Genomic DNA, 25,171 nt, shown 5'->3' with positions numbered 1-25,171 from the left:
AGAAAAGTCTCCACTAGGATGAAGGACAAAGTTTATAAAACAGTGGCGAGGTCGGCCTTGATGTACGGATTAGAGATGGTGGCACTGAAGAGACAACAGGAAGCAGAACTGGAGGTGGCAGAAATGAAGATGTTGAGGTTCTCGCTCGGAGTGAGCAGGTTGCATAGGATCAGAAATGAGCTCATTAGAAGGACAGCCAAAGTTGGATGTTTTTTCGAGACAAGGTTCGAGAGAGCAGATTTGGATGGTTTGGACATGTCCAGAGAGGAGAGAGTGAGTATGTTGGTGGAACGCTCCTGAGGATGAAGCTGCCAGGCAAAAGATCGAGAGGAAGACCAAAGAAAAGGTTGATGGATGTTGTGAGGGAGGAAATGAGGACAGTGGGTATTAGAGAAGAGGATGCAAAAATGGAAAAAGATGACACGCTGTGGCGTCCCCTAATTGGGACAAACCGAAAGGAAAAGAAGAAGATGGAAGTAAATATGTGCCACCAGGATTTGAGTATTTATTTGCGTCACTTAACACGTAGTTGCTTGTGCTACGACTCAAATTAGTACTTGATTGAGATGACGAACGACTCGCCATTGAGCCATTTTGAGCACTTATTAACTGCACATCAATGGATTACGAGGCTATGTTTTAAGTATTGATCAATTACGATAACCGGTCATTACAAAGAGCTTCCATATCGACACGGTTGATCCTGAACTAAAAAGGGAGAAGTAAATGTTCTCAAATGAAGTGAAATGACAGTGACGCTCGCCGCGTTCCGTCCGTCCGTCGTTAACTTCGGGGGATGTCGTGAGATCACGGCGAACACTTCCAGGGGAGCGTCACCTCGCGCGGAACAACGCAGGCGAAGTGTGTGTCGGCGCGGGGTGGAGACGTCGGAGTGGGTTGTTATTAGTGGGAGTGGCCGCAGCCTTTGCGTGAGGAGCGCTGGAAGCCAGGCGGCCGCCGCAGCTCGCACTCGTGAGATTTCCCGTCAGCCTCTCAGCGAAACAGCCGAGGGAGGCGGACCGGACCGGACCGGAGACGAGCGCGAGGGATGGCGGACAACAACTCGGAAAGCAGCGGCTCCGTGTACCGCCGGTGTTTGAGCCATTCTTCGGCGGAGCGAAGCCCCCCACCCGGCGCCGACTCGTCCAAATGGATTCGGCTAAACGTCGGCGGGACCTATTTTTTAACAACTAGACAGACGTTGTGTCGGGATCCCAAATCGTTTCTTTACAGGCTGAGCCAAGCTGACCCGGAGCTCGATTCCGACAAGGTAAATGCTAAGCTAGCTAGCACTTGGTTCCGTACTTGGCTGTGTGTGTGTGTGTGTGTGTGTGTGTGGGGGGGGGGGGGGGTTACTTTTCGGCTGCCTTTATTTGCCAACTGCTTTGTTTTAACAGTCGCTTTTTATTGACGTAGCTATTGTCACCGTTTAACTTGAAGGTGTTGCATTTCAAAGAGCGACCATAACGCACATTAGGTTTAGGTCTCTCCCCCTTTTCCAAGCTAGTTAGCATTAGCACACAGGCTAGATTCCTACAGTGACCACATGACATACGCGTTCGTTTGCAATCTTTTCTATTGCCTTTTTTTTTTAAAGTCACAAATAAATAACATGAGGAAGTGATATTTCAGATGAAACCACACCCGTGGCGTTTTTCGTTGCGTTTTATTTGTTTTTTTTCCAATATCGAACTGTAAACTTTCTCCCGTCGTTACACATGTACAACACATTGGAACGTTTTCTCACCCAAGATGGCACCGGCTGCAATTAAAACATACCAGTTTGCCTCCTTAAAATGTTTCTAAATTTTTTTTTATCTTAAGGATGGTTTTTTTTTGGGTGGGTGGATGTAAAATTTGACTAATTGAAAGATTTATTTATATATAGCCGCTAAAAAGGTATGCAAGAAAAGTTACAGGACTGGTGCCACAAAAGATGATTTCAAACCTACGATCCCCCAACCTGAATGTGGGCCAGGCGCTAGAAGAGAGGCAAGAGTTGTGACAGGAAACTCGTGGCTACTCACAATGCCCCGAGCATCTGACAGCTCCTGGCTGAGGGGAACACCATAACCCCGCTGAAGGAACTTCCCTGCAAGCAAATATTTTGCCCTTCTTTCCAAAGCTTAAAGGTGTCACAAGAGACTCCCTGTTTGCAGACGTTGAGATTTGCCGTGATGGCTGAGGATCTCGGAAAAATCCTTCCAGGTGCGTGTGAATGTGTGGCAGAGTACGTAGGATAGGTTGGGGGTATTATTTACAAAGAGGAAAACTTGACTTTTGACCTGACAGGACTTTAGAAATGTAAATGCTCGCTGGGCCGGATTTCAGAACAGAGGTGTAATTTTACCCGGCTTAAGATGTGACCCATTTGGCCCCGCCGTAACCAGCCAGGGCGCCGGTGGCCAGGCGCCCGCCGTGAGTACGGAGTCATTGCCAAGTGGGGTGAAGTCACTCCTCTCTCTCCCTGAATGGCCTCCGCATGCTCCACAAGCAGGAGGAAGGGTGGAGGCTGTGTGTTTGTGCATCTGCCAGTTTGAACAGCGAGCGGGCCTGTGGGCTTTCAAAGCCCGCTGAGCAACAGTCAAACACAATGAATCAGAATCCACATGCACTGGAGTGACGCGCTTTTGTATACGTTGCTGCCTGTTTAGCACTTCTATTAGGGTTTGTTTTTGTCTGCTTTTCGAATCTGCCCTACTTTGTGGCCAACGGAGACCACGGCTCATCTCGCATTTTAATGCAAATATTCTAATCTCCCAATAATCGGCTTGCTTTTTGGTGAGTTTATCCATCAATGAGCTACGGCTCATGTCAATCCTGTGTCTTAAGTGCGTGATAGAGGAACCTCCAGCCGTTAGTGCCCCTCCCTCCCGAGTGCCGCCCCATTTCGGAGAGTGCTCGGTATGTGAATTGTTATTAGACATATATCACTTGCCGCCTTTTCTTAAAGGTCCACTGCCATGAAATGCATGATTTTTAGTATGTTACTAATGATAAAACGGCAGCCGGTATGGACCCATCTGGTTTTTCACCACAAAACATGATTTTTGACGTATATGGCTTTTTGTCACTCCCACCATGAAAATCCTCTCGAGGAATTTGTTTTCGAGAAGAAGCAGGAAGTGACGTACAGGGCAGTAGGTGTGTATACATCTTAAAAAAACAATAGTTGGGGGGGAGAGACGTACTCTGTAAGTCCGGGGTGCTAAATGTGTAGATCTGCTACCTTGGCCGAAGCCGTGGTCTGTGGACGCAGTGCCGCCAATGTGGCTAATCTCGGGCGTGGACGTGGATCGGATGGTGAAGTGGTTTGGCTCCGCCGTTGTCGTCGCTTGGGGGCGACATTTTTATCACCGCCGCGCGGATGTGGATCAGATGGGGAGGCGGTTCTGCCGCGGCATCGTCGTCTCTCGCTGGCGGCGTTTTTATCACCGCCGTGTGGAGGTGGACCAGGCGGGAGGCGGTTTGGCCGTGAGCCGCATATCATCTAAATATGGCTCGAAAGGATAGGATAATTGTGCCCCGGTCACTTCTCTTCTTCGAAAAGACCTTCTGTGACGGAAGGGGCGTGTTCGTCTCCCATAGTAGGTGGAACAGCGTGTTTTCAGTGGCGAATGTCCTTGTGTGACGTCACGGGCAGAATGATGCAGCCAATATGGCGACCACTCGGATGTCAAATGAGTCTTCCGCAACTTTGCGCATGGATGACGCACTCTGCGCTCATATTTTTTCGTGTAGACATTGAAGTGAATAATGTTATATGTATTTTTCATGACAATATCTATTTTAGTATGTTTATAGGGATGGCACTTGACCTTGAAATTATAAATGGCCAGTTCAAAATGTAGTGTTTGGAAAATATACACATTCACGAGCCGTAACCTTAGGTCACATATTCAGTATAAGAGCTTGTTTATTTATTTATTATTATTTATTTTTTTTACAAATGTAGTAATGCTCTTTCATGTATTTATTTTTTCATATTTGAGTGACTTGCAGTGAGTCGTTTTACAACGCCCCAGTAGGTGACAAAGAAATGTGACCGTGTGACCGAGGCAGTCTTTCCCAATCTCAAGTAAATGCACCATCGTGTTTGTGTTTCAGCCGAGGAGACGGGAGGATCATATGTCAGTCATGCGTCTGACGTGCTTCCACGGAACTCTTGTAACTGCATTATTCATGTTGTTGACTGGAGTCTTGTTTTGCACGTGGGGGTTGGCCAGGGGAGGAAGCGCTTTCACGTTTTGTTAATGTGTTCTTTAATTTCTTTGCTTTAATTTAGAGAGTCGTCGAATGACTGCTGTCAACATCGGGGCAATTTTGTTTCCCTATTTTCTTTTCCGTGACAAGAACCCAACCAGAAATGATCCGTTCCTCCTATCAACGAGCGGATGCTCGAGGCGCACGTCAGAGATCATTTTTGGCCGACTCCGCTCAAGCAAAGGCCCCGGCGTTCTCGCGCTGAGAGCCACATGAATTTTTCAGAGACCGCCATCACAAAGGATTCTCGTTTCTTTTAACATCTTCATTTGGCGGCCGAGCTCTCCCGCGCGAACGCGAAATGCGGCCAGATGTAATGCGGAATTCTTGTTGCACGTCATGCGCGAGCGCATTGCGGGAAAGCAATGTAAATATTTAACAGTAATTTTAACTGTGCCCTCTCATGTTGCTTCCTACTCTGCGGTCGTTCGAGACTGATTATTAGCACGACCGGGCAAGACCTGAACTGGACAGTCGCAAAAAAAGTGCAATCAGCGGCTCAATCTAGATGTCTCTTGTTTCAGGAACCATTTTGAGTCTCCATAAATACTGTATTATTTTATTGTACAATGAACATGGAAGAAGCGGATTACCTTGTCCGCTCTCGCCGTGTTATAATACAAAGCGTAAGTGGGTAAATGAAAAATAGACAGAGAATGCATGAGCCAGTATCAGATTCTGATGACACGATGAGCAAAAAGATTGTGGTTTCACATTGAGCAGTAAATGTAAAAAGAGAATACCCAACTGACGTTTTCTCAAAACTGAAATATAGTACAGCAGGAAAAGTACCTATTTCTCGGAAAATGAGTAGCTACTTCTTGTTTTAATATACAAACTAGGAGAGCGTTTCCTCTAAACCCGCCTCGATGCGTTGCGTGTATTATTTAAAAGACCAAGGCCCATTTGACTGTTCCATTACCGCGTCTACTCCACGGGGATTCTGGCTCCTACCCCACAAGGATCCGACTTCCACTTGGCTAAGTAGCTGCAGTCAGGTGACTTGACGCTCTACTGCAAAGCCTTTTAAAAATGCTGCTTCTGTATGACTTAGATTTACCCCGCAGTCAGCATTAATTCACGCAACTTTTGATAGTTTATTGTCTGCACAAACGTGACATCGTGACACCTTCAGTTGAATTTGAATTGAGGGTCGGCTCTCGCGTTAGGTCTCCAGATGGCCCTCAATCGACATCATGTGGCCGACACGTGTGGGACGCTACACGTACGCGAGGGGCTGCGGTCTTATCCTCTTTTCAAGACCCGACCGCAAAATAAATCACATAATATAGCCGGCCCACACTAAACTGACCTAATTCTGTTTGTTGAGTGTTGACACGTTGTCATATAATCTGCCATCTTTTGTTAAAGTGATTGGTTTTGGGCGGTATAAGTCCAACATATTTATTTAATCAGTATACATACAAATGAAGATGTCTTTTTTTTTTTTTTACCGATAGTTTATCCAGGCTGTCTCGTTTATGCAAACCGACAAAACTGAAGCTGTATACTCTGAGTAGGTACGAACACAATCTACCGTAGGTTGTAATCGGGAACTAAGGCTTTCATATTTTGGAGTTAGTAAGGCAGTTTTACATCATACAAAATTCTGTGTTGCTGCTCGATGATTTCTTTCCTTTACCATGTACAAATATTTACATCTCCGGCAGTAAAACTGTTGGGATTCCGGTTGACGGAATATGAAAGTTCACAGCAGAGAATGACTTGACTGGACTTGAGTGGAACATTACAGAATGTACTGCTAGTGTCAAAACTTTTTTTTTTTTTTTTTTTTTTATAAATTCAAAGGAAGTCCAGCTCACTTTTCAGTTTCCTGCTTCATTTATGCACAATAAGATATGGGTACTTCTACCAGAATGGGCCTTGTTGGAGGTATGCTCTCGACTAAAGACTCTTTGTTTATTAACAAGCTAACAATGGTGGTAGTGTGTGTCAGCCTACCAGAAATAGGACAAACGCAAAGTATATGTTCCTCAAGATGAGGATAAATGCTGAAAAACAACTTCAAAGCTACACATTTGGTGTGTCGCAACACGATACACGAATATAGAACTTTTGTTTAGCTTTGTACTTTCGAGTCCATTATTGTCTCTGGCCTCCCTCCGCGTCCCCACTGCTCTCGCTCTGTTTGTTGCCCAGTCCCTCCCAGCCTGGGCCCCCAGAGAGCCAGAGTCTTGTTTTTAATTAAAAACACAATGTTCATGGGTCCACACCATAAACAGTTTGGTCTGCTGAAGTGGGCCATTGATGGTTTGATGGTTCCCTGTAGAAACAGGTCTAGTATACTGAGGGACGGATGACCCAAAACTAGCTGGATGTCGCAGCGCTCTAAAAGAAGCAGTTATGAAGAAGCAAGGTTTAATGTACAAACAGACCCCAGTCTTGTAAATTAAGGCAATTCGAATTGGTGGACACTCCACTCATTGTCTTTAAAGAGACGTAGAAGCATCGTATAGTACCCTAAACATAAGAAATGCGACTTGGAAAGGTTTGGTTCCGTGATGGCTCAAGGGCAGTGCTCTCCTCAAACTGGAATTAAACATGGCTGTATTGGTTAGGGCGGTAAAAACAGTTGACTGACCAATTGGTAGCTAGCGTACATACTCAACAAGTCATGGTAGGCTTTGTGTATCGAGGATTAAGTCATTTGGCCATGCTGCAAATATTCACAGCGAACCATCTTACTAAGTACCCCTAGGACTAGGAACATTGGGTTGACAAATCTGCACACCGATCCAGACCCCGATGACAACCAATTTTGCGATGGTAGCTTGGCCGCACACGTAACCCATAATGACTGCACGTTCCATCACCCAACTTGAGCGACTGTAGATCTCGATCAAAGTTGGCACCGAACAAAAATAGAAGCCTGTTGGGCCGCAGCGGGATATTTTTGACTCTGGAAAGAAGGTCGACCTGCCATCAGGGTGCAGATAGTCATTATACCAGAAAATGTACTGGGACGTTTTCAGATAATGGGATGGATGAAATTAACGGCGCTTGTAATGAGGACCCACAGCGCTTTGAATCTCCACATGTGTGCGGAAGAGTGGCTCTCCCTGATTTTTGAGTCCCTCCGCCAGCATAGGAAGCCAAGCCATATTATTTCAGAACAAAAACATCAATGCAGAATTTTTAATTTTGCTTCTGATTTGTTTTTATTTTTTCGTGTCCTGAACTCTTAAGATCTTGCACGTCTTCTATGTACATATAAGGCCTACAGTTGTCTAAATATTTGTCTGTCTAAAACTGTTTGTGAGCACTTGTGCGACATCTCAAGATGCTGATTGTACCGGTGTGTGTTTGGCCCTCCTCTAAAATTTGCAGTTTTGCTGAATTGGCATCAGCTTGGATTACGTCCGCAAAAGAGAAATGCTCCATAACACAGATTTGGGAATGATATTCGAGAGAAATGATTATCTTGTATGTAGTCTTAGATTTAGAGTTCAGCTCAAAAACAACACATCATTTGTGTTCTGTGGATGTCAATTGACTGTAAAGTTCTGAGTCAGGACAGGCCACTGGGCTAATTGTCGCTCGTAAGCCGAGGTGCTTTCTCCCGGCTCCCTTGGCGCGTTCATCCTGCTCTTCCTGATCCTTTTCCGCTCTAATTGTCTGAGCCCCCCACGGCCCTCCCACCCCAATTCCCCGTGAGACAAAGCTGCCCTAATCACAGTACTTACAGAAATAGGGGAATACCCAGCGGCTGTGAAGGAATCAGGATCAATTCCAAGGCCTGTGGGAATTTCCATCCATCCATCCATTTTCTGAGCTGCTTGTCCTCACAAGCGTTGGGGGAGTGCTGGAGCCTATCCCGGCTATCTACGGACAGGGGGCGGGGTGCCCGCTGAACTCGTCGCCAGCCAATCGCAGCCCCGTGGGAAATAGTAAAGCGATACTTCAAAGCTTGTGCGCGCACGTCCACTTGAGAGATTAGGAACCCGGCCGGCGGCGGACCTCAGAAAATCACATCTGATTTGATCACGCCCATGAAAGCATTACACTCGAATTTCAAGGTGTACGGAGGGGTCACGTTCGTCGTCGTTGACAGTCCCTCCTCCTTTTTTTTCAGGATGAAACTGGTGCCTATCTCATCGACAGAGACCCTACTTACTTTGGGCCGGTGCTCAACTACTTGAGGCATGGCAAACTGGTGCTCAACAGGGACTTGGCAGAGGAAGGTAACGACGCTAGTGGCCCGTCGTGCATGTTCCTTTATTATTGATGGATTAGTGAAGGATGCTTGATTATTCTGATTATTTATGCTTGCAAGACATTTTGTGTTTCTATCAAAAGACTGATTTACATTTTTTGTGTGTTTCAGGGGTCCTGGAAGAGGCTGAATTTTACAACATCACATCATTAATAAAGCTTATCAAGGACAAGATCAGGGAAAGGGACTGCAAAACATCACAGGTTTGTCACCTTTAGATTCCTAAAAAATTTTTCCACCTTGTAAACTGACACACCCCAGCCAAATTTGAATGGTTTAAAGTAGTAAAATAATCATCAAGCCCGTTTTTATGTTCTGGTTGACTGTGGGTGTCTGCGGAAATCAAGCGCCGGTCAACTATCAGTTGTCAAATAACCTCTGCTATGATCTGGAAAAGTCTTCCTTCAGCATACACTTTTGAGCCGCAAAAATTAATCCATTTAAAGTCTCCTGTGGCTAGAATATATTTGACCGGGTCGTTGTGGGGATTTTCCACGCTGTGACAATGAGCCGCTTGAATGCGGCTACTCCGGCGCAAAGCCCCTCTCCGCATGCCGGCTGCCGTATTTGTGCCTTTTCTCCGCGTCGGAGCGTGAAATTAGCCACATTTGTCCACGCTAGCTGTCAAGCCAGACTTTTTTTCTTTTTTAGTCTCCCGTTCTTCTGTCGTCCTCATGCTTTTACCTTTCCCCGTGTAACGTGCACACACTCGTGGCCAACGATGAGGCCCTCTAAAGTGGCCGCGCCAGAAGTGAAATTACATTTTCAAGGTGTAGGTATAGCTGGTTAGCTAACTACATGTTGCAGTTTTGGTGGATGACCAAGATGAGGTGAAGGAAAGCACTCAAGTTATGTACCGTAATTCCCAGCCTACAGAGCGCACCTGGTTATAAACCTCACCCAGTACATATGGAAAGGAAATACAATTTGGTACATACATACGCCGCAGCTGTGTAAAAGCCGCAAGTGCCTACTTTGAAGCACGAGATATTTACAAAGAAAGACGATACACAGAGAGTTTGACGCTAGCTAATGCTGGTGGTGCGCTAACAGGGCCTGTTAAAAAAAAAAAAAAAAAAAACATACAGGAAAAAATCACTGAGACATGGCAGTAACACGCTAGCAGGGCGGACCGGTAAAAGTCACTTCCTCGGCACATATATTCCACTGGTCTCACTCTTACCTTTTCCCGCTCGAGTGCCCCCTTGTGGCCGTTAGAGAAAAAAAAACCCGCAAATTACCCGCATCACCGCATCAACCGCAGGGTTGAAAGCGTGTGGGGGGGGGGGGGGGGAAGTCGCGGCTTATAGGCCGGAAATTACGGTAGTTTTGGAGCGGTGACTCAACAAACGGAAAAATGTAAACTTTGTACATGGTTTCAGCAGATGTCTTCAAGTTGTGTATGACGCTTTCAGAAACAATTTTACGGTCTCTTTAAACATGTATTTTTGTTTCTCAGGTGCCAGTGAAGCACGTGTACCGAGTACTTCAGTGCCAGGAAGAAGAACTGACCCAGATGGTGTCAACTATGTCGGACGGTTGGAAGTTTGAACAGGTGAAGCTTCTTCCTGGGAGCGGAGCGGAGGGGGCGGTGGGCGGTCGTGGGGAATGACAGTAGCGATCTTGGTTTTCATGTGCTTCACCCACCCCGCTACGCTCACGTAATCCAAGCATTAATGTCGGAATTTGACCCCGAGCCCAACTGGCAAATGCCCGTGATGCGGGCATCCCTTCTGTGCTCTCAGCTTGTCAGTATAGGTTACGGGCGGGCCCACCAGTCAGAGTTTCTACTGATTGTGTCAAGGGAGGTGAAGGGCGAGGAGCCTGCTTTGCCCAACAACAGCGCCGAGGTGTGTCCCACATGTTTCTGTCCGTGGGCTGCTCACTGCATGGTCCCCCTGTTGCCCATACCGTACACACCACCCCCTTTGGCCAGTGTTTGTCCCAAATAGACACACCTTAAGAGTTTTCAGTTGGTTCTGTTCGTATTGCTTCGTAAAATCATCAATGAGACCAACAATGAGAACACATGGCACCCGTTTTCTGTTGAATTCTTTCAAAGTTATACCACGCTCACATTTTTATAGGCTTATTGTTAGCCTCTCTGGCTGGGTAAACAGTAGCTAGTTTGTTAGTTTGTTGTTATGCCCAGAAAGAAGTTTTAAAAAAAAAAAAAAAAGCCCATTTTTATATTGTGAAAGTATTATGACCCAATTGATGTTTCTGTCAGTTGTGTGTGTTTAGCCGCAGTTGGTCTCCCTCCAGAGCTAAACTCCCCTAATTAATCTGCTTACACGGACGGATCAGAACGAAAAACGCCTAAAAACACAAGTGGACAACCAAGATTTTCTTTTTTTTTAATGGGGATAAGCTTTAATTACATTCTGGTCATTCTAACCCAATTTAAAATTGAGCTGCATTTATCAAGCATTTTTAGAGTCGGTTGTAGTACTGATTAAAAATGGACTTTGCAGTATGTAACAAAATGTAATTGTGAGGTGCAGGTATTGTTGTCCACCAGGGGTCGCTCTCCGTACAGTCTACATTTTCATATCTGTGACTTTTAGCGTGAACGGCTTCAAAAGGTTAGGCCCGGTGGGGTGATTGACGTGAATGTCAGCGAATGAAAGCAGAGTTGGCTGTTGTGAGCGCAGATTAGCGGCTGGCTAACCTCTAGCTAGTCAGGGCGTCGGTTCCGGCCGTCGTATAGAATGTTTATTTTGTTTTTGTTTTTCTCGACAAAGAATAGATTACAATATATTCTACTGTTGATAGCTGTATGAAATAAGCAGAATGCCATGTGTCATTTTCAGAACCTCAAATCCATTTCCTGTTTTTGTGGACCAAGCGCAATCACCTCACAGTGTTTGTAGTACTAGCATGAACGCTAATCTATTTTTTTTTTTTCTTTTCATGTGATGTTATCCCAAAGACAAGTTCAGTTACTGTTGGATCCTGCGTGAATCTCGGAAGAAAAAACGGCAGTATTTGGAACTGGAATGTGGGAGTTGGGAGTTTTTCCACTCATGTTAACTTTGTCTACCGTGTGCTAGTTGAGTTTTTTTTTTTTTTTTTTTTTTTTTTGAAAGATTAGCAATCTGACTCCAGCAGAAGCTTGTTGAAACATGCACACTATGGACAAAATATTTACAAGTAGCCAGTGTGTTCATGTTGCAAAGTCAACAAAGGGAGAGCAGACGTTCCTTCTCGGCCAGAAATTGTCTTTCAAGGTGTGCAAAATGTGTTTTCTTCAACTATTACGTGTATTTTTTGGGGGGTCCCCTTGTCGTTTTGTCTCTTACAACAAACATACAATTTGTAAGATATTAAATTTGCAGTTATGATCTTAATATATTGGAATGAAGCCACCGTTTGTAGTTCCTGTGAGATTTGACATTTGAGTTGACAGCTTAGTACACAGGTGTCAAACACAAGGCACGGGGGCCAGATCCGGCCCGCCACATGATGGTATATGGCCCACGAATGTAAATCACGTATGTCATCTTTTCCGTTATTCATGTTCAAATCTGGACACAAATTTCAAACTGTCACATAATTAATGATAACATTGAGATACGGCAAGCATTTTTTTTTCTTACCAAAAATCAGGAATAGTTGAAAACCCATTGCCCTTGTTTTCTCACCTCAAAACTAGTTCACAAATTTCATGTGTACATACAATGAGGCGGATAAAGATTTTTATATTTTCAGTCTGTGGCCCGCGATATTTGACACCCCTGACTTACTAAATGAGTTTTCAAGTCCCCCAATGGCCCCATTTCCTTGACTGTTTCAGGTACCTTTCCAGGTTGCTAAAAGGGATTTCCCCCAAGCTTAGTTTCGAAACTTGCGTTTCAGTTTTTCCTCACAACAAGTGCTTGTGCTGACCCGTTCACGTTCCCCACTGACCTGTGAAGCGGCATGTTTACGTTATGTGGTCCAGCCCCCTCCTCCACCCCCACCCTCCCACCCCCAATTCTTTCGGTCATTATATGCAGACCGTGCTTAGTGCAATTTGTATTTTTACCATCTGTAATTTAGTTACCGTAATTTCCGGCCTAAAAGCCGCGACTTTTTTCACACGCTTTCAACCCTGTGGCTTATGCGGTGATGCGGCTAATTTGTGGGTTTTTGTCTAACGGACACAAGGGGGCACTCGAGCGGGAAAAGGTAGGAGTGAGACTAGTGGAATATATGTGCCGACGAAGTGAGTTTTACCGGTATGTTTTTTTTTTTTTTTTAAACCAGCCCTGTTAGCGCTATGCTAGCATGTTGGTGCTGTGTTACTGCCATGTCTCAGTGATTTAGCTATGTTTTGTTTTTTTGAACCGGCACTGTTAGTGCTGTGCTACCGCATTGCTACTGTGTAGCTGCCGTGCCTATTTCTTTTTTTTTTTTTTTTTTTTTTGGTTTTGTTATTTTTCTCGGTATGTTTTCGTGCTTTTGTTGCTATGTTAAGCTAAGCTAATGTATTAAAACTCTTTCTGTGTACCGTCTTTCTTTGTAAATAACTTGTGTTTTAATGTGGGCACTTTTATACAGGTGCAACTTATATATGTACCAAAATGGTATTTCCTTTACAAATGTACTTAGTGTGGCTTATAATCAGGTGCGCTCTGTAGGCCGGAAATTACGGTACTTCAATTTTGTAGGTATTTGTGTGTAATATTCTTTGTTCCTTCCTCACCTATTTTATTTCCCCCCGGTCTTGTTTTTTGTACTTGTGTACATGTCTGAAGAGTGTAGTAGTAGCAGTCTGAATAAAAGAATTGCACAAATGTAAGAAATACTAAAAAGCAACAGTATACAAAATAATATACAGTGGTAAATTAAAGGTGGAGAAAAACTGATTCAGTTAGACACGGGATACCCAATATTTTCCTCGTGTGTATCAATATTCCCTGGGTAATTAAATCTTTAAATATTTTTTTTTGGTGTCGTGTCTCTCTAGCTGGTCAGCATCGGTTCTTCTTACAACTACGGCAATGAAGACCAAGCCGAGTTCCTGTGTGTCGTCTCCAAGGAGCTGCACAATCAATCCTACGGGACAAACAGCGAACCCAGCGAGAAGGCAAAGGTATGCGTGCGTGCGTGCGTGCGTGCGTGTTTCATATCTCCGAGTTGAAGTTTTTGTCCTTTGCACTGTACTTCTTTGGCTTGACAACGCTTAACATCTGTTTCGGTCGCTTTTTCCGTATTTTTTTTTTTTTCTTTCATCTTCTCTCCTCACACGTCCGCCTCTTTGTCATTTCCATTGTTTCTGAAAAAGCATCTCTCTTGTCTTCCGTGCCGTCCGCATGCTGCATGTTGCTCAGAGCGACGACGAAGACACGGATTATGAAATGAATGATTCTGATTAGGGTTGAGCACTTATGACTCACCGGTGAGCGCTCAAGTGCCGATAGCCCCCCCCCCCCCCCGACACCGCCGCTCCCACCCGCCTTGCTAGGATTTCACCTTTCCCTTGTTTTTGTGATGGCATGATATCCTCATCTCCTGAGATTTTTTTTTTTTTTTTTGCGCACTAATCACAAGGGGACTTTTCAGCACGGGGGAGCGCTCAGACCGTCAGGCCGGACCCCGCCTGTGTGGACTTTGCATGTTCTCCCCGTGCCTGCGTGGGTTTCCTCTGGGTGGGCACTCCGGTTTCCTCCCACATCCCAAAAAATGCTACATTAATTGGACGCTCTAAATTGCCCTTAGGTGTGATTGTGAGTGCGGCTGTTTGTCTCCAGGTGCCCTGCGATTGGCTGGCGACCAGTCCAGGGTGTGCCCCGCCTCCTGCCCGTTGACCGCTGGGATTGGCTCCAGCGCTCCCCGCGACTCTTGTGAGGATAAGCGGCTAAGAAAATGGATGGATGGATATTTGGGGGCCCCAGGCTGTGCTTGCCTGCTCCTGCTCACAGCACATATGAATGATGGCGTGAGCGTCTCATCCAGGGATTTAGTTTAGGCCCACTGTATTTTCTGTAAAATGATGACATCAGTGTGTCAGGTGCAAGTGTCCCAAAAATCTGTAGGCTCCTCCCTTAGTTCACGCTTCGCCTTTGCAAAAAGATTTTGTGCCTGCCTGCTAATCAATTGCAAATGGACTAGTTAGTCAGTTTCATATCACCTAGATGATGATTTCATATCTTTTCTCCCCCCCAACAGATTCTTCAGGAAAGGGGTTCCCGTATGTGAGGTCGACCGAGTATTATGAGCTGCAGGTGTTATGATGCAAACATATCATCCTCATGGAAGACTTATTTGGCACAAGAGGAGATTCAAATGGGGTAGGGGTGGGGGGAGTTCTCTGCTTTTATTTTGTTTCCCCCCATTTTTTTTTTTTTAGTTCTTTATGTATATAATTACGTCTGCTTACTGACAATTTGTGCCTGTACATTTCAACTGGAACTTGGGGCAAGTTTTTTTATTTTTTATTTTATTTTATTTTTTCCTCTTCAGCTAATTTAAAAAAAAAAAAAAAAAAAAAAACACGGCCATCGTATCGGCCAGTGATTTTCTCAGGGTCATCTATCTTATCTATTGACTAAATTATGACCTCCAAACTCGATCCGATAAAGCGATCCGGATGCGCTTTGTAATTGAAAAGCGTCACGTTGTTTGGAGATGGCAAGAAGGGAATTTGCATATATATATATATATATATATATATATATATATATATATATAAAATGATATAGACCTGTAGTTCAACCACTTTTCTACCCTTTTCTAAGCAGCTTTATGAGATTTGTCGCTACGTACTCATTCCGTAGCGCCATCCGCTGCGCGTCTTCCAGTAAGGCCTCTTTTCCTCCGCAGATGCACGTGGCGATAATAGTTCAACCTTTTTCTCCACACTTAAACGGCACGGATTCATTTTTAAAAGAGCCGCCGTTTGAAATAATCGAACGGGACAAATCATGTTTCTACATCGGGCAGTGGACTGATTTTATATGCTGTCAGGAACGTCTTTTTTTTTTTTTTTTCCCCAAACTGGCGTTTATTGATTTTATTGTTTTTGAGTGGGGGAACATCTCTTTTATATCATTTTTTTGGGGTAAAAGTATTTTGGGGTGTAGCAGATTGCGGACTGGAACTTTTTTTTTTTTTGAGGACAGTTAACAAATCTCTGTTCATATCCAGAGAAATTAGTTTTTGGTGTAAATAATTAAAAAAAAAAAAAAAAAAAAAGAACAATGTGTATATTTAACTCTTTAAAAAAATGCACGTTTTGTACACTGTAAAGAAAACCACAACTTCAAATGGAAGTTATCCTGGATCTTTAAGGAAAAAAAAAACTAAACAAAAAAACAATTTCCCTGTTTTGCATAGTTTGTACAGGATTTGAGATTTCTGAGTGAGATTGAACAAGGTGTCTTTTCACTGAGAACATGCCTCTACATGTTTTATTAACAATAACAAAGCCATACTTGGCTTTGAAGTTGACTGTTACATTATATATTTTTTTTTTCTCTCCTGCCGTGAGATACATTCTAGACATTTTTTTTTCAAAGTAGTTTATACACATTACAAGCACTACAGTGGGGGAAATGAGACACTGTGCACACTGCTAACAGCCTCTTACTGTAAATACTGCAGTATAGAAGTTTTTTTTGGGGGGGAAGTTATTTTCAGATTTGATGTGCAGTTTTGACAGGTTGAATATTTCACCACAATTGATTATTTTCTTTTTTTTAAACCCCTCTCCTCTTCCCACACTGACCAAAGTCCAACGTCTTACGTGTATCGCACACAGTGATCTTTTTGTGTCAGGGAAGCGCAAACCTTTTCTCGTTTCCCGCACACTTTGTACATACGGACCCCTTCACGACACTCCCCGTTTATCCACGCGTCCGCTTGGCAAAACGTTTCATGAGTACGGATGCATGTTTTTTTTTTTTTTGTTTTGTTTTTTTATATATATATAGATAGACGTTTCCCCTCACACAAGGGCTTTTTAAGTTTAAGAGAAAAAAAGTTCAATCGGAGTAGACTGGATGTTCTGCAAGTGCTAGGCTGTGTTTACATTTTGCTGTAGTATTCTGAAGCCTTCCAATGTACGTACTATGTTCATGCATGTAAACTGCGTGCGTGCGCGCGCGGGACTCGCGCCTCCGACGGACGACAAGCACTCCGTGCCGGATGACCTAACGACACTCCATCCACCCACTCGAGCGACGCAGACAATCTTGATTTCCGCCCTCCTCTTGCCAGCATGATTCAAAACGTACCTCTGTAGGCTCAGAACAGTTGCGTTGCATTTTTATGGGGTGTACCTTTGCATTGAGATCCCCCACCCACATTTTTAAGCGGAGATGTTCCGACGCGGCGCGGAAACACCTCAAGATGACGCTTTCAACCTTTCACGGTCACGGCCCGTTGATCATGCGGCATGTGTAATATTTTTAAGGTGATTGAAGGTTTTTTTCAAGCGCTGTAGTCTAAAATTTTTTTTGCATTCAAAAGTCATAAACCACAGACCACCACGATGCATGAGTGGAGATAACGTTCGTAAAGGTGTAAAAAAAAAAAAAAAATGGGTTATGTTTTTTTTCCTCCCCTTGATCTGACTGATCAATGATTAATGTTCTCATATCACTAAATACATCACTACTATATGATCTTATGCAATGTGTATAAGCTATGAATAAGGTTTAGGGGATGAATCTATTGTGATCTTGCGCAAGGTAAACCCAATAAAAAAAAAATGTCACTTGTCTGTCTGGATGGATTTATTTCATTTACAAAGCAGTTCCCCCCCCAAAAAAAAAATCATCCCTACACACACACAGGATAGAGAATAGAACAATAATAGCAAAAATCTGTAATTGATAATTGTGTAGACAAAAAAAGGGCTTGTACCCCAAGAAACAAATACATAAATCTGCAGAGGCCGAAATGTGGGTATGTGAGTCAAATCTATCATTTTATATTCCATACAATGGTGTCGTGGGATGTGAGTTTAATAAATCTGACCAATCATATCTTTCACCTTAAAAAAACTGAAATTTCACATGTTCCAGCCTTCCCTTAAATAGCACTGTAACATTGTACTTCATAAAAAAACCCACATTGCCATAAATAGAATGAAAACATGATTTAATGTTTCAATTTGATTCATAGAGCTGCTCCCATTGGGGTGCAGTGTAGTACTGTCATCACCACTAAAGTATTGTCAGATACAATATTTTTACTTTTTTTTTTAAGAGACTAAAGAATATATGACAATAAATAGTTTTGTCACATTGTCTATCTACATGTGTCGCTCCACTGATTGTTGTTTTCAAGTATGTCTCCAGCACTCCCGTGACCCTCGTGAGGATAAGCAGCAAAAAAAAAAAAATGGATGGATGGATGGATAATGCTCTGAGCGTAAAAACGCCACCACCGTCGATGCTATCTGTTAGCCTGTCAATGGGGTTTGCCGTTATCTGTTAGCATGAAGCTATTGGTCAGTTTGCGAGACGTCAACGTGACGCAATGTTGGCGCATGAACATTGGTTGGTAGATAATATAATTTTGTCTTTGAAAGCTCTTTTTTTCTATTTGATCTCAAAACACGCAATGCACTACCATTTATTATTTAACGGATTATGAATGGCCCGACAACTCGTGGTCGACTATTGATTTTTACAAGCTTTCTGGCAGCCAAGACGACACGCGACTATTTGGTGACGACACGCCATTAAAAATATTGAAACGTCTCATTTTTGGAAGAATTGTTCACTACGTAGCAAACTTCTGCTTTTGTGAGGGTATTTGTCGTCACATTTTGTATATATTTTTATTAATGATAAATAGCGACCTCTTCTGTCGTTCCCTTTAAACGCTGTGCCAATAGCATAGCTGCCGTAAATATTGCCTGTTTCAAATCCACATAAAACCATTTAATATATTTTGTGCATTAATCAAATGATGTGGTGGATTATTATTACCTGAAATAAATATGTATTTCATTTAAGTACATCACTTGATTTTTTTTTTTTTAAATATCAGGCGTACTGGCACAACTTCATCCAAAGATGTTTAAGCAATACGAGATAGAAACATCAGTGTTTACGATTGGAAAATGGCGTCCCTGCTAGCTCGTGAAAAAGTTCATTATTATGGAAAAATAACACATCAACACTGCCGTACATTTTCCTGATATGGCGTTAAGATTTAATTTAATTTTCTAAGGCCCGAAGCGCAGGTGTGCGAGTCATCACGTGCTTAATATGATCACAAACCGCTGTAAACCTAATATCTTATCAGCACAAACTATAATCTTTTAATAAAATACGAAACTAAAATGCGACTCATATTAATGCAAGGGTGGCTGACATTTAAAATATGTTGAAAGTAAACTTTACTTGTGTGGGACTTGCGTCGGTATTTAAACAACGGCGGAAGTACGTGATGGGTAAATTTTAACTCGACACTCTTTGAGTCTGACTTGAGTCGGAGCGGGTGTTTTTTTTTTTTTTTTATTTTTTCCTCCTCTTCCTACAGGAGGGAAACTTTACCAGGTTTAACGCGATTTGAACACGATTAATTCAAACAGTTTAGTCGCCCCCCGAGGCTAAGCGACCATATTGAAAGGTAGGAGCGCACCCCGGTGACGGGACGTCACGGTTTAATCGCCGACAAACATATTTTACCCGCTTCCTTTTGCGCCATTTTCGCTAGTTTGAGAATGCACTCATGTAATGTGCGCCCCGGCCGGCGCTGGTGTTCTTTGTCTTAATTCTGTACGTACTAGTTTGTTTAATTTTGACGGAATATCGACGAAACCGCGGGGGGACATGTCGAAGATTCGCGAGTTATTCCGTGGTTCGCCTTCTCGGTGGCTGAATGTCTTTTAAAGCAAGTGCCTTTTTGCGCCATTTTTTGTGCTGCATCAGGCCGTGTCAGTCGCGAATTGCGCCTGTTAAGTCTGGCGCACATGAGTTAGCCTCGCGAGCTAACCCGCTAACCTCAGTTGAGTACTTTTCATTCTGTCTGGCACACAAAAAAAGAGAAAGCGATACCGGAGTGAACAACAATAGTTGATTCGCTCAACATAGAAGAAGTAAGGGGGGGGGGGAATAACAGAACATAGAATTTGAAGCTTAGAAATAATATACATGCTAACCCCGGGTCTGGGGGCTAACTGCTAGGCACCTAGCGCTTTAGCGGTTATGGTCACAAATGCCACTTTCAACCATAAAAGTCATCTTTTACCCCAGTAAATCCACTTCCAAAAACCATTGCAAAAGGACGAAGCAGTTAAATAGCCGAGCGACCAGTTGCTACTTGCTATTTCGTGCTTTGAACGATGCATGTTCACATTTGGCTTGCCTATATTATCAAAGAGCTTGGAAGAAATGTAACGTGAATCTTCACGGTGGACGACGTGGTTTAATCAGGTTACCTTGACAAAAAAAAAAAGTATCAAAGTAGGAAATGAGAGAGGAACAAAAACCTGAAGACACCAGCAAACAAATCGTTCTAAAAAGTGCACATGGATTGATTGCCACCAAGCTGAAGAGAATGTAATTGGTCTGAATGTCACGATACGTAGCTGGCATGGATGAATAAATATACACAATTGCTTGTCAAATAATTTTGGTACTGATTAAGTGCATTCGGAAGATCTCCCGCAGCACAATTTGATAATCGCGACTCCAGGTAGGTAATCCGACTATAATTGTAACCAGATGATTGCGCAGTCTCAAAAGAGTTTAATTAAGTCTCGGTTAACTATTGCGGTCGCTAGGTGCGAGTGGGTTTTTTTCCGTCCCGTCATGGTTCAGTGAGACCACCACACAAGAAGCTTGTAATGTTTTAGTCGACTTACTAATGATTAATTTAGATTTTTCCCTCTTCGTTGCAGGCGTCCACAAACGATGTCTGGGATTGCATTGAGCCGGCTTGCCCAAGAGCGCAAAGCATGGCGGAAGGATCATCCTTTTGTAAGTTGACGCTAGACTCTTGCTAAAAGCAAACAAAATAAAATTTGGGGGTGAAAACGCCCCACCACCCTGCCAACAAAATGATAGTAAAATGTATCTGTAAAAATGAATGAAAAATTCATGATTACTATATAGCCATTTTAATTTGACAAATGTACTGAATTAAAAAAAAGGTAGCGCTACCATGCACAGATTAAATATTTAATTCAATAATTTTCAAGCTCCCCACTTTAAGAATCCCCACCCTGTTTTAAGTTCAATCCCCAAAGATAAAACTATTTAAAAAAAACAGAAAAAAATGGGGGTGAAAACACCCCACCACCCTGCCAACAAAATTATAGTAAAAATTTATCTGTAAAAATTAAAAATGAATGAAAAATGTATGATTACCATATAGCCATTTAAATTTGACAAATGTACTGAATTTAAAAAAAAAAAAAGGCAGGGCTACCATGCACCGTTTAAATATTTAATTCAGTAATTTTCAAGCTCCCCACTTTTAAGAATCCCCACCCTGTTTTAAGTTCAATCCCCAAAGATAAAACTATGATCCCAAAATAACTTGCATAATTTCAAACTCCTCTCAGTAATACTTCAAAATAAGTTTCTTACAATTTGAATTAACAATAGAAAAAAAGTGCCGGTGAACATGTGAGGACGTTGACATGTATGTCTCTGCATTTCAAAAGAATTTTAGAAGTTTTAAATATGTTTTACTTTGATACTCATTTTGATATCCATACCAGGTGTTCTTTAGTACACTAGCGGTGGTTGGGGAATTACTGTACTTGCTGATGAGTTGCTAACTATTTTTAGGTTCTCACCGCCCCCATTAGTGATCCAGACCACTTAATTCTTTTTAATTTCTTAAATCACATTATGGCATCTGGAAGTCTTGCCTGCCTGTCGGGTATTGATGCAAGTTACAATTCGACAAACGCTGTGTTTTTAGAAAGTTGCGTACAAAATACACCACAGGTGTGAGTTGGTGTTTTGTTTTTTGTTTGTTCAACATAAAAGTTGTAGTAGTTGAGTCGAATGGCCATTTGCGATTTGCCAGTAAATGGCCACGCTCCATGTTTTTAAAGTCAGGTTACATTTTCTTGACTGTATCATTTCTCTGCAGGGATTTGTTGCGGTACCGACAAAAAATCCTGATGGAACCATGAACCTCATGAACTGGGAGTGCGCGATCCCTGGCAAAAAGGGGGTAATGTTTCATCGTCTTGCTAATATAATTGAAATGATCTTAGCAAAACGTGAGATGTGTGTTCGTGCTTATGGCTCACCTCTGATCTAAGATGTTTGCAGTATATTGCAAAATCCTAGCTTTTATTTCATAATGAAACTCGAAAGAGATGTATTTTTGGGGGAGGGGCTGAAGTGCAATTGCGAAGCTGATTGCATAATTGCGTGTCATCAGACTCCGTGGGAAGGAGGCCTTTTCAAACTGCGCATGTTGTTCAAGGATGACTATCCTTCATCACCTCCAAAATGTGAGTCTCCTTCTCTTTTCTTGGTCAGTTTATTTTGATACAAAATAGCCATTTAAGCACTACACTCGACTGTACTCGTCTTGTCTGGAATCGAAACCCGGTTGTTGGTATCTTTCTATTGTAGATTGTAATGCGTTTTGATTTTACAGTGTCTTTGTGTAGTTACTCGTTTCTAATATCGCCATTGTAATGGTCACAATATTACCGTAATTTCCGGCCCGTAAGCCGCAACTTTTTTTCACACTTTCAACCCTGCGGCTAATTTGTGCATTTTGTCCAACGGCCGCAAGGGGGCACTCAAGAGTAAATGGTAAGAGTGAGAGCCGTGCAGTATATGTGCCAAGGAAGTGACTTTTACCGGTTCGACCCTGTTGGCGCCGTGTCTCATTGATTTTTACTAGTATTTTTATTTTTTTTGTTTTAACCCGCCTTGTTAGCGCGGGATTAGCGTTGTGGTGCTAGCGTTAAACTCTGTACCGTTTTTGTAAATATCTGTTAGCGCTGCGCTAGCGTTAAACTCTTTCTATGTACCGTTTTTGTTTTCAATATCTCGTGTTTCAATGTGGGCACTTGCAGCTTTTACAGAGGTGCGGCTTATGTATGTACCAAACGGTTTTTCCTTTACAAATTTACTCTATAGGCTGGGAATTGCGGTACATGGCTGATTATGAACCCAGTCATGTCCAGATGCTACAAGCTGTTATAGTTGGCATACTGTTGCAGTCATGGACGGTTCAAATGCAATTTTGCTAACAGCCGCGGTTTTTCCTTTTTTTTTTTTTTTTTTTTTTTTCTTTTTCTCAGGTAAATTTGAGCCTCCTCTCTTTCATCCAAATGTGTATCCATCAGGCACAGTATGCCTTTCTATCCTAGAGGAGGACAAGGACTGGAGACCGGCCATTACAATAAAGCAGGTTTGCACTTCATCAACTCTTATCATTGAAGTACAGCAATCCCTCGTTTTTCACGGTTAATTGGTACCAGACCCACCCACGAAAAGTAAAAAAACAGCGAAGTAGGGGTCAATGGCGTTGTTAGCAGACATTTTCGTCTAGATTTAGATTTATTTACAATTTATGAAGAAGTTGAAATTCCAAAGGCTTCATATAATTTTTTTTTTTTTTTTGCCACATGTCCATTGTGGTAGTTGGTTCCATAGCATCTAATAAACAAAACTTTTTTATTTTTTTTTTTTTTACACCCCCCCCCCCCCAACCAGATCCTATTAGGTATTCAGGAACTTCTAAATGAGCCCAATATCCAGGATCCCGCTCAAGCAGAGGCTTACACAATCTACTGGTAAGATAAACGGCACGGGTCCCGGAACGAACGTAACATGACCGGAACGATGAAGTGATGACGATTCGGTTACTTCCTAGAGTATTCGTTTGAATTGTAGTTGGTAGTTGAAGAGTTTGCGAGCCCTTGACTGTGTGATTGGGGGGCAGACCGAATAACTGCACGCTTGCCAAAGTATGGCTTCATTCTGGCCACGTGATTGTGAGTCATGGTTCCGGATACTTCCGCTAACGGACAAGTGTCAACCTCTAGGCCCGGGGGCCAGATCTGGCCCGCCACATGTTTGTATGTGGCCCGCACAGGCAAATCATCGGTGTCAAAATCTGTGATTCTTGTGAAAATGTGTCCTAGCGTTTCAAATCTTGTATCATAAATGATAATGTTGACATATCAGTGTTTTTGTGTCACCAAACGTGAACAATGGTTGGGAAAAACCTGTTAACCCTTCTCGGTCAGGGCTTGGAAATTTGCAACAGTTTTCATACAATCGAAAATTTGAAGTCCAGAGTATCATATTTTTCTCTCTGCAAAATTTTATTTGGTCCAAGGTTGATTTTTCTGATTTGCAAAACTAGTTCATAAATTTAATGTGTAAATATGATGAGGCAATTTCAGGTTTTCTATGGTTTCACCATAACGGCCCTTCGGGGCGAATCGTAACTACAATGTGGCCCGCGACAAAAAAATGGGTTTGACACCCCTGCGCTAAGGCAACCGTTGGGGGATGGACCGAAGTTTTACGCCCACCGCCCAATATGTGTGGCGCCTTTTAAACGTTTCCCGCTCCGAACATCAGCGACGGCAACTTGGTCTTGACGGGATTTGATCTCTTCTGTGCATTTTGTCCCAAAATGGGATTTCAGATTCCTGATGGCCTTTTTTTTTTTTCTTTTTCTTTTTCTTTCTTTCTCTCCAGCCAAAACAGAGTAGATTACGAAAAAAGAGTCCGATCACAAGCCAAAAAGTTCTCCCCCTCGTAAGGGCAAGGACGCACGCGTGCGTCGCCGTGGCAGAAGGAATCACCTCCTCCTCCCCCCGCCCCCGCTCAGTCACAATGAATGTGCTCCCCTCACATCGGGACTTGCTTAAAGACTCCTATTTAAACTCAACACATTCTGTGCCATCCACACCAACCCACCCACCCCCATTTTTTTTTTTTTTTTTTTTTTTTTTTTTGTTTTTTTTTTTTTTTTGCTTTGTTCGTTTTGCTCTTAATTGCCGGTCGGCGTATAACAGAGGGAATCGGTGCTTCAGCACCCCGGTTGTTTTTTTAATTTTTTTTTTTTTTTTTTTTTTTTTTTTTTGGGTCTTATGCGGCGCGAAGGACGCGGCTCCAGTCCAGTTTCATCCAGTATGTTTAAGTTGGCCATCATCTATGTCCAAGGAAGGTGTTTTTTCTTTTTTTTTTGGGGGGGGGTGGTTCCCTCTTCCTTTTCCATACGTTTAATGTAAATGTCTGCTTATTTCATTGTCAGTATTTCAACTGCTGTATAATGAATGGCACTTTTATACTGTTGTATTTCACCTAGCGTCTCTAGATGGTTCTGTCTAATTCTTTCCAGGATTTTATTTTATTTTTTTTCCATTGAGCATGCTGTAACATATGATAGAATCCGCTGCCTTGGCTGTCTTTTTTTTTTTTTTTTTTTTTTTTTTTTTTTTTTTTTTTTTTTTTTTTTTTTTGTTATTCCGAGTGTTTGCTTTTTTGGATGACTAAAAATGGCTGCGATGACCGAGGCAGGTAGGCATACTATTGTCAGACTAAGGTTATACGGTGCTTTGTTCATGTAAGTGTTGGCGTAAATAAAACTTTCTACAAAAGGTTCTCTGGCTTCATTGTACGGGGGATTGTTTGCGCCATAAAATTTGAATCGATTTTATGTTGACCACAGGTGTCAAACTCAAGGACCGGGGGCCAGATCTGTCCCGCTGCGTGATTTTTTTTATTTTTATTTTTT

At 42.7% G+C, this 25,171-nt stretch overlaps 2 protein-coding genes across 5 annotated transcripts; both read left to right on the top strand.

Annotated features, from left to right (window-relative positions):
* Positions 1–96: 96 nt before the first annotated feature.
* Positions 97–17,216, top strand: kctd5b (potassium channel tetramerization domain containing 5b). The gene is made up of 6 exons (XM_061810804.1): positions 97–1,270; positions 8,357–8,465; positions 8,609–8,700; positions 9,957–10,052; positions 13,449–13,574; positions 14,651–17,216. Exons 1-6 carry the CDS (start codon positions 1,049–1,051, stop codon positions 14,678–14,680), a joined length of 675 nt encoding a protein of 224 aa, XP_061666788.1. The 5' UTR covers positions 97–1,048; the 3' UTR covers positions 14,681–17,216.
* A 1,680-nt stretch (positions 17,217–18,896) lies between these two features.
* Positions 18,897–25,099, top strand: ube2ib (ubiquitin-conjugating enzyme E2Ib). Of its 4 annotated transcripts, none has more exons than XM_061811015.1 (7): positions 18,897–19,066; positions 20,340–20,418; positions 21,545–21,628; positions 21,842–21,914; positions 22,719–22,828; positions 23,134–23,213; positions 24,130–25,096. In XM_061811015.1, exons 2-7 carry the CDS (start codon positions 20,353–20,355, stop codon positions 24,191–24,193), a joined length of 477 nt encoding a protein of 158 aa, XP_061666999.1. In that variant the 5' UTR covers positions 18,897–19,066; positions 20,340–20,352; the 3' UTR covers positions 24,194–25,096. The 4 variants fall into 4 exon arrangements, with proteins under 4 accessions (XP_061666999.1, XP_061667000.1, XP_061667001.1 ...); XM_061811016.1 differs by lacking the exon at positions 18,897–19,066 and adding an exon at positions 19,131–19,215 and having other exon boundaries at positions 24,130–25,099; XM_061811017.1 differs by lacking the exon at positions 18,897–19,066 and adding an exon at positions 19,247–19,444 and having other exon boundaries at positions 24,130–25,099.
* Positions 25,100–25,171: the final 72 nt, after the last annotated feature.

This window comes from Syngnathoides biaculeatus, chromosome 22, assembly GCF_019802595.1.
Source record: "Syngnathoides biaculeatus isolate LvHL_M chromosome 22, ASM1980259v1, whole genome shotgun sequence".
Taxonomy (NCBI): domain Eukaryota; kingdom Metazoa; phylum Chordata; class Actinopteri; order Syngnathiformes; family Syngnathidae; genus Syngnathoides; species Syngnathoides biaculeatus.
This window is presented reverse-complemented; position numbering and strand designations above follow the sequence as displayed.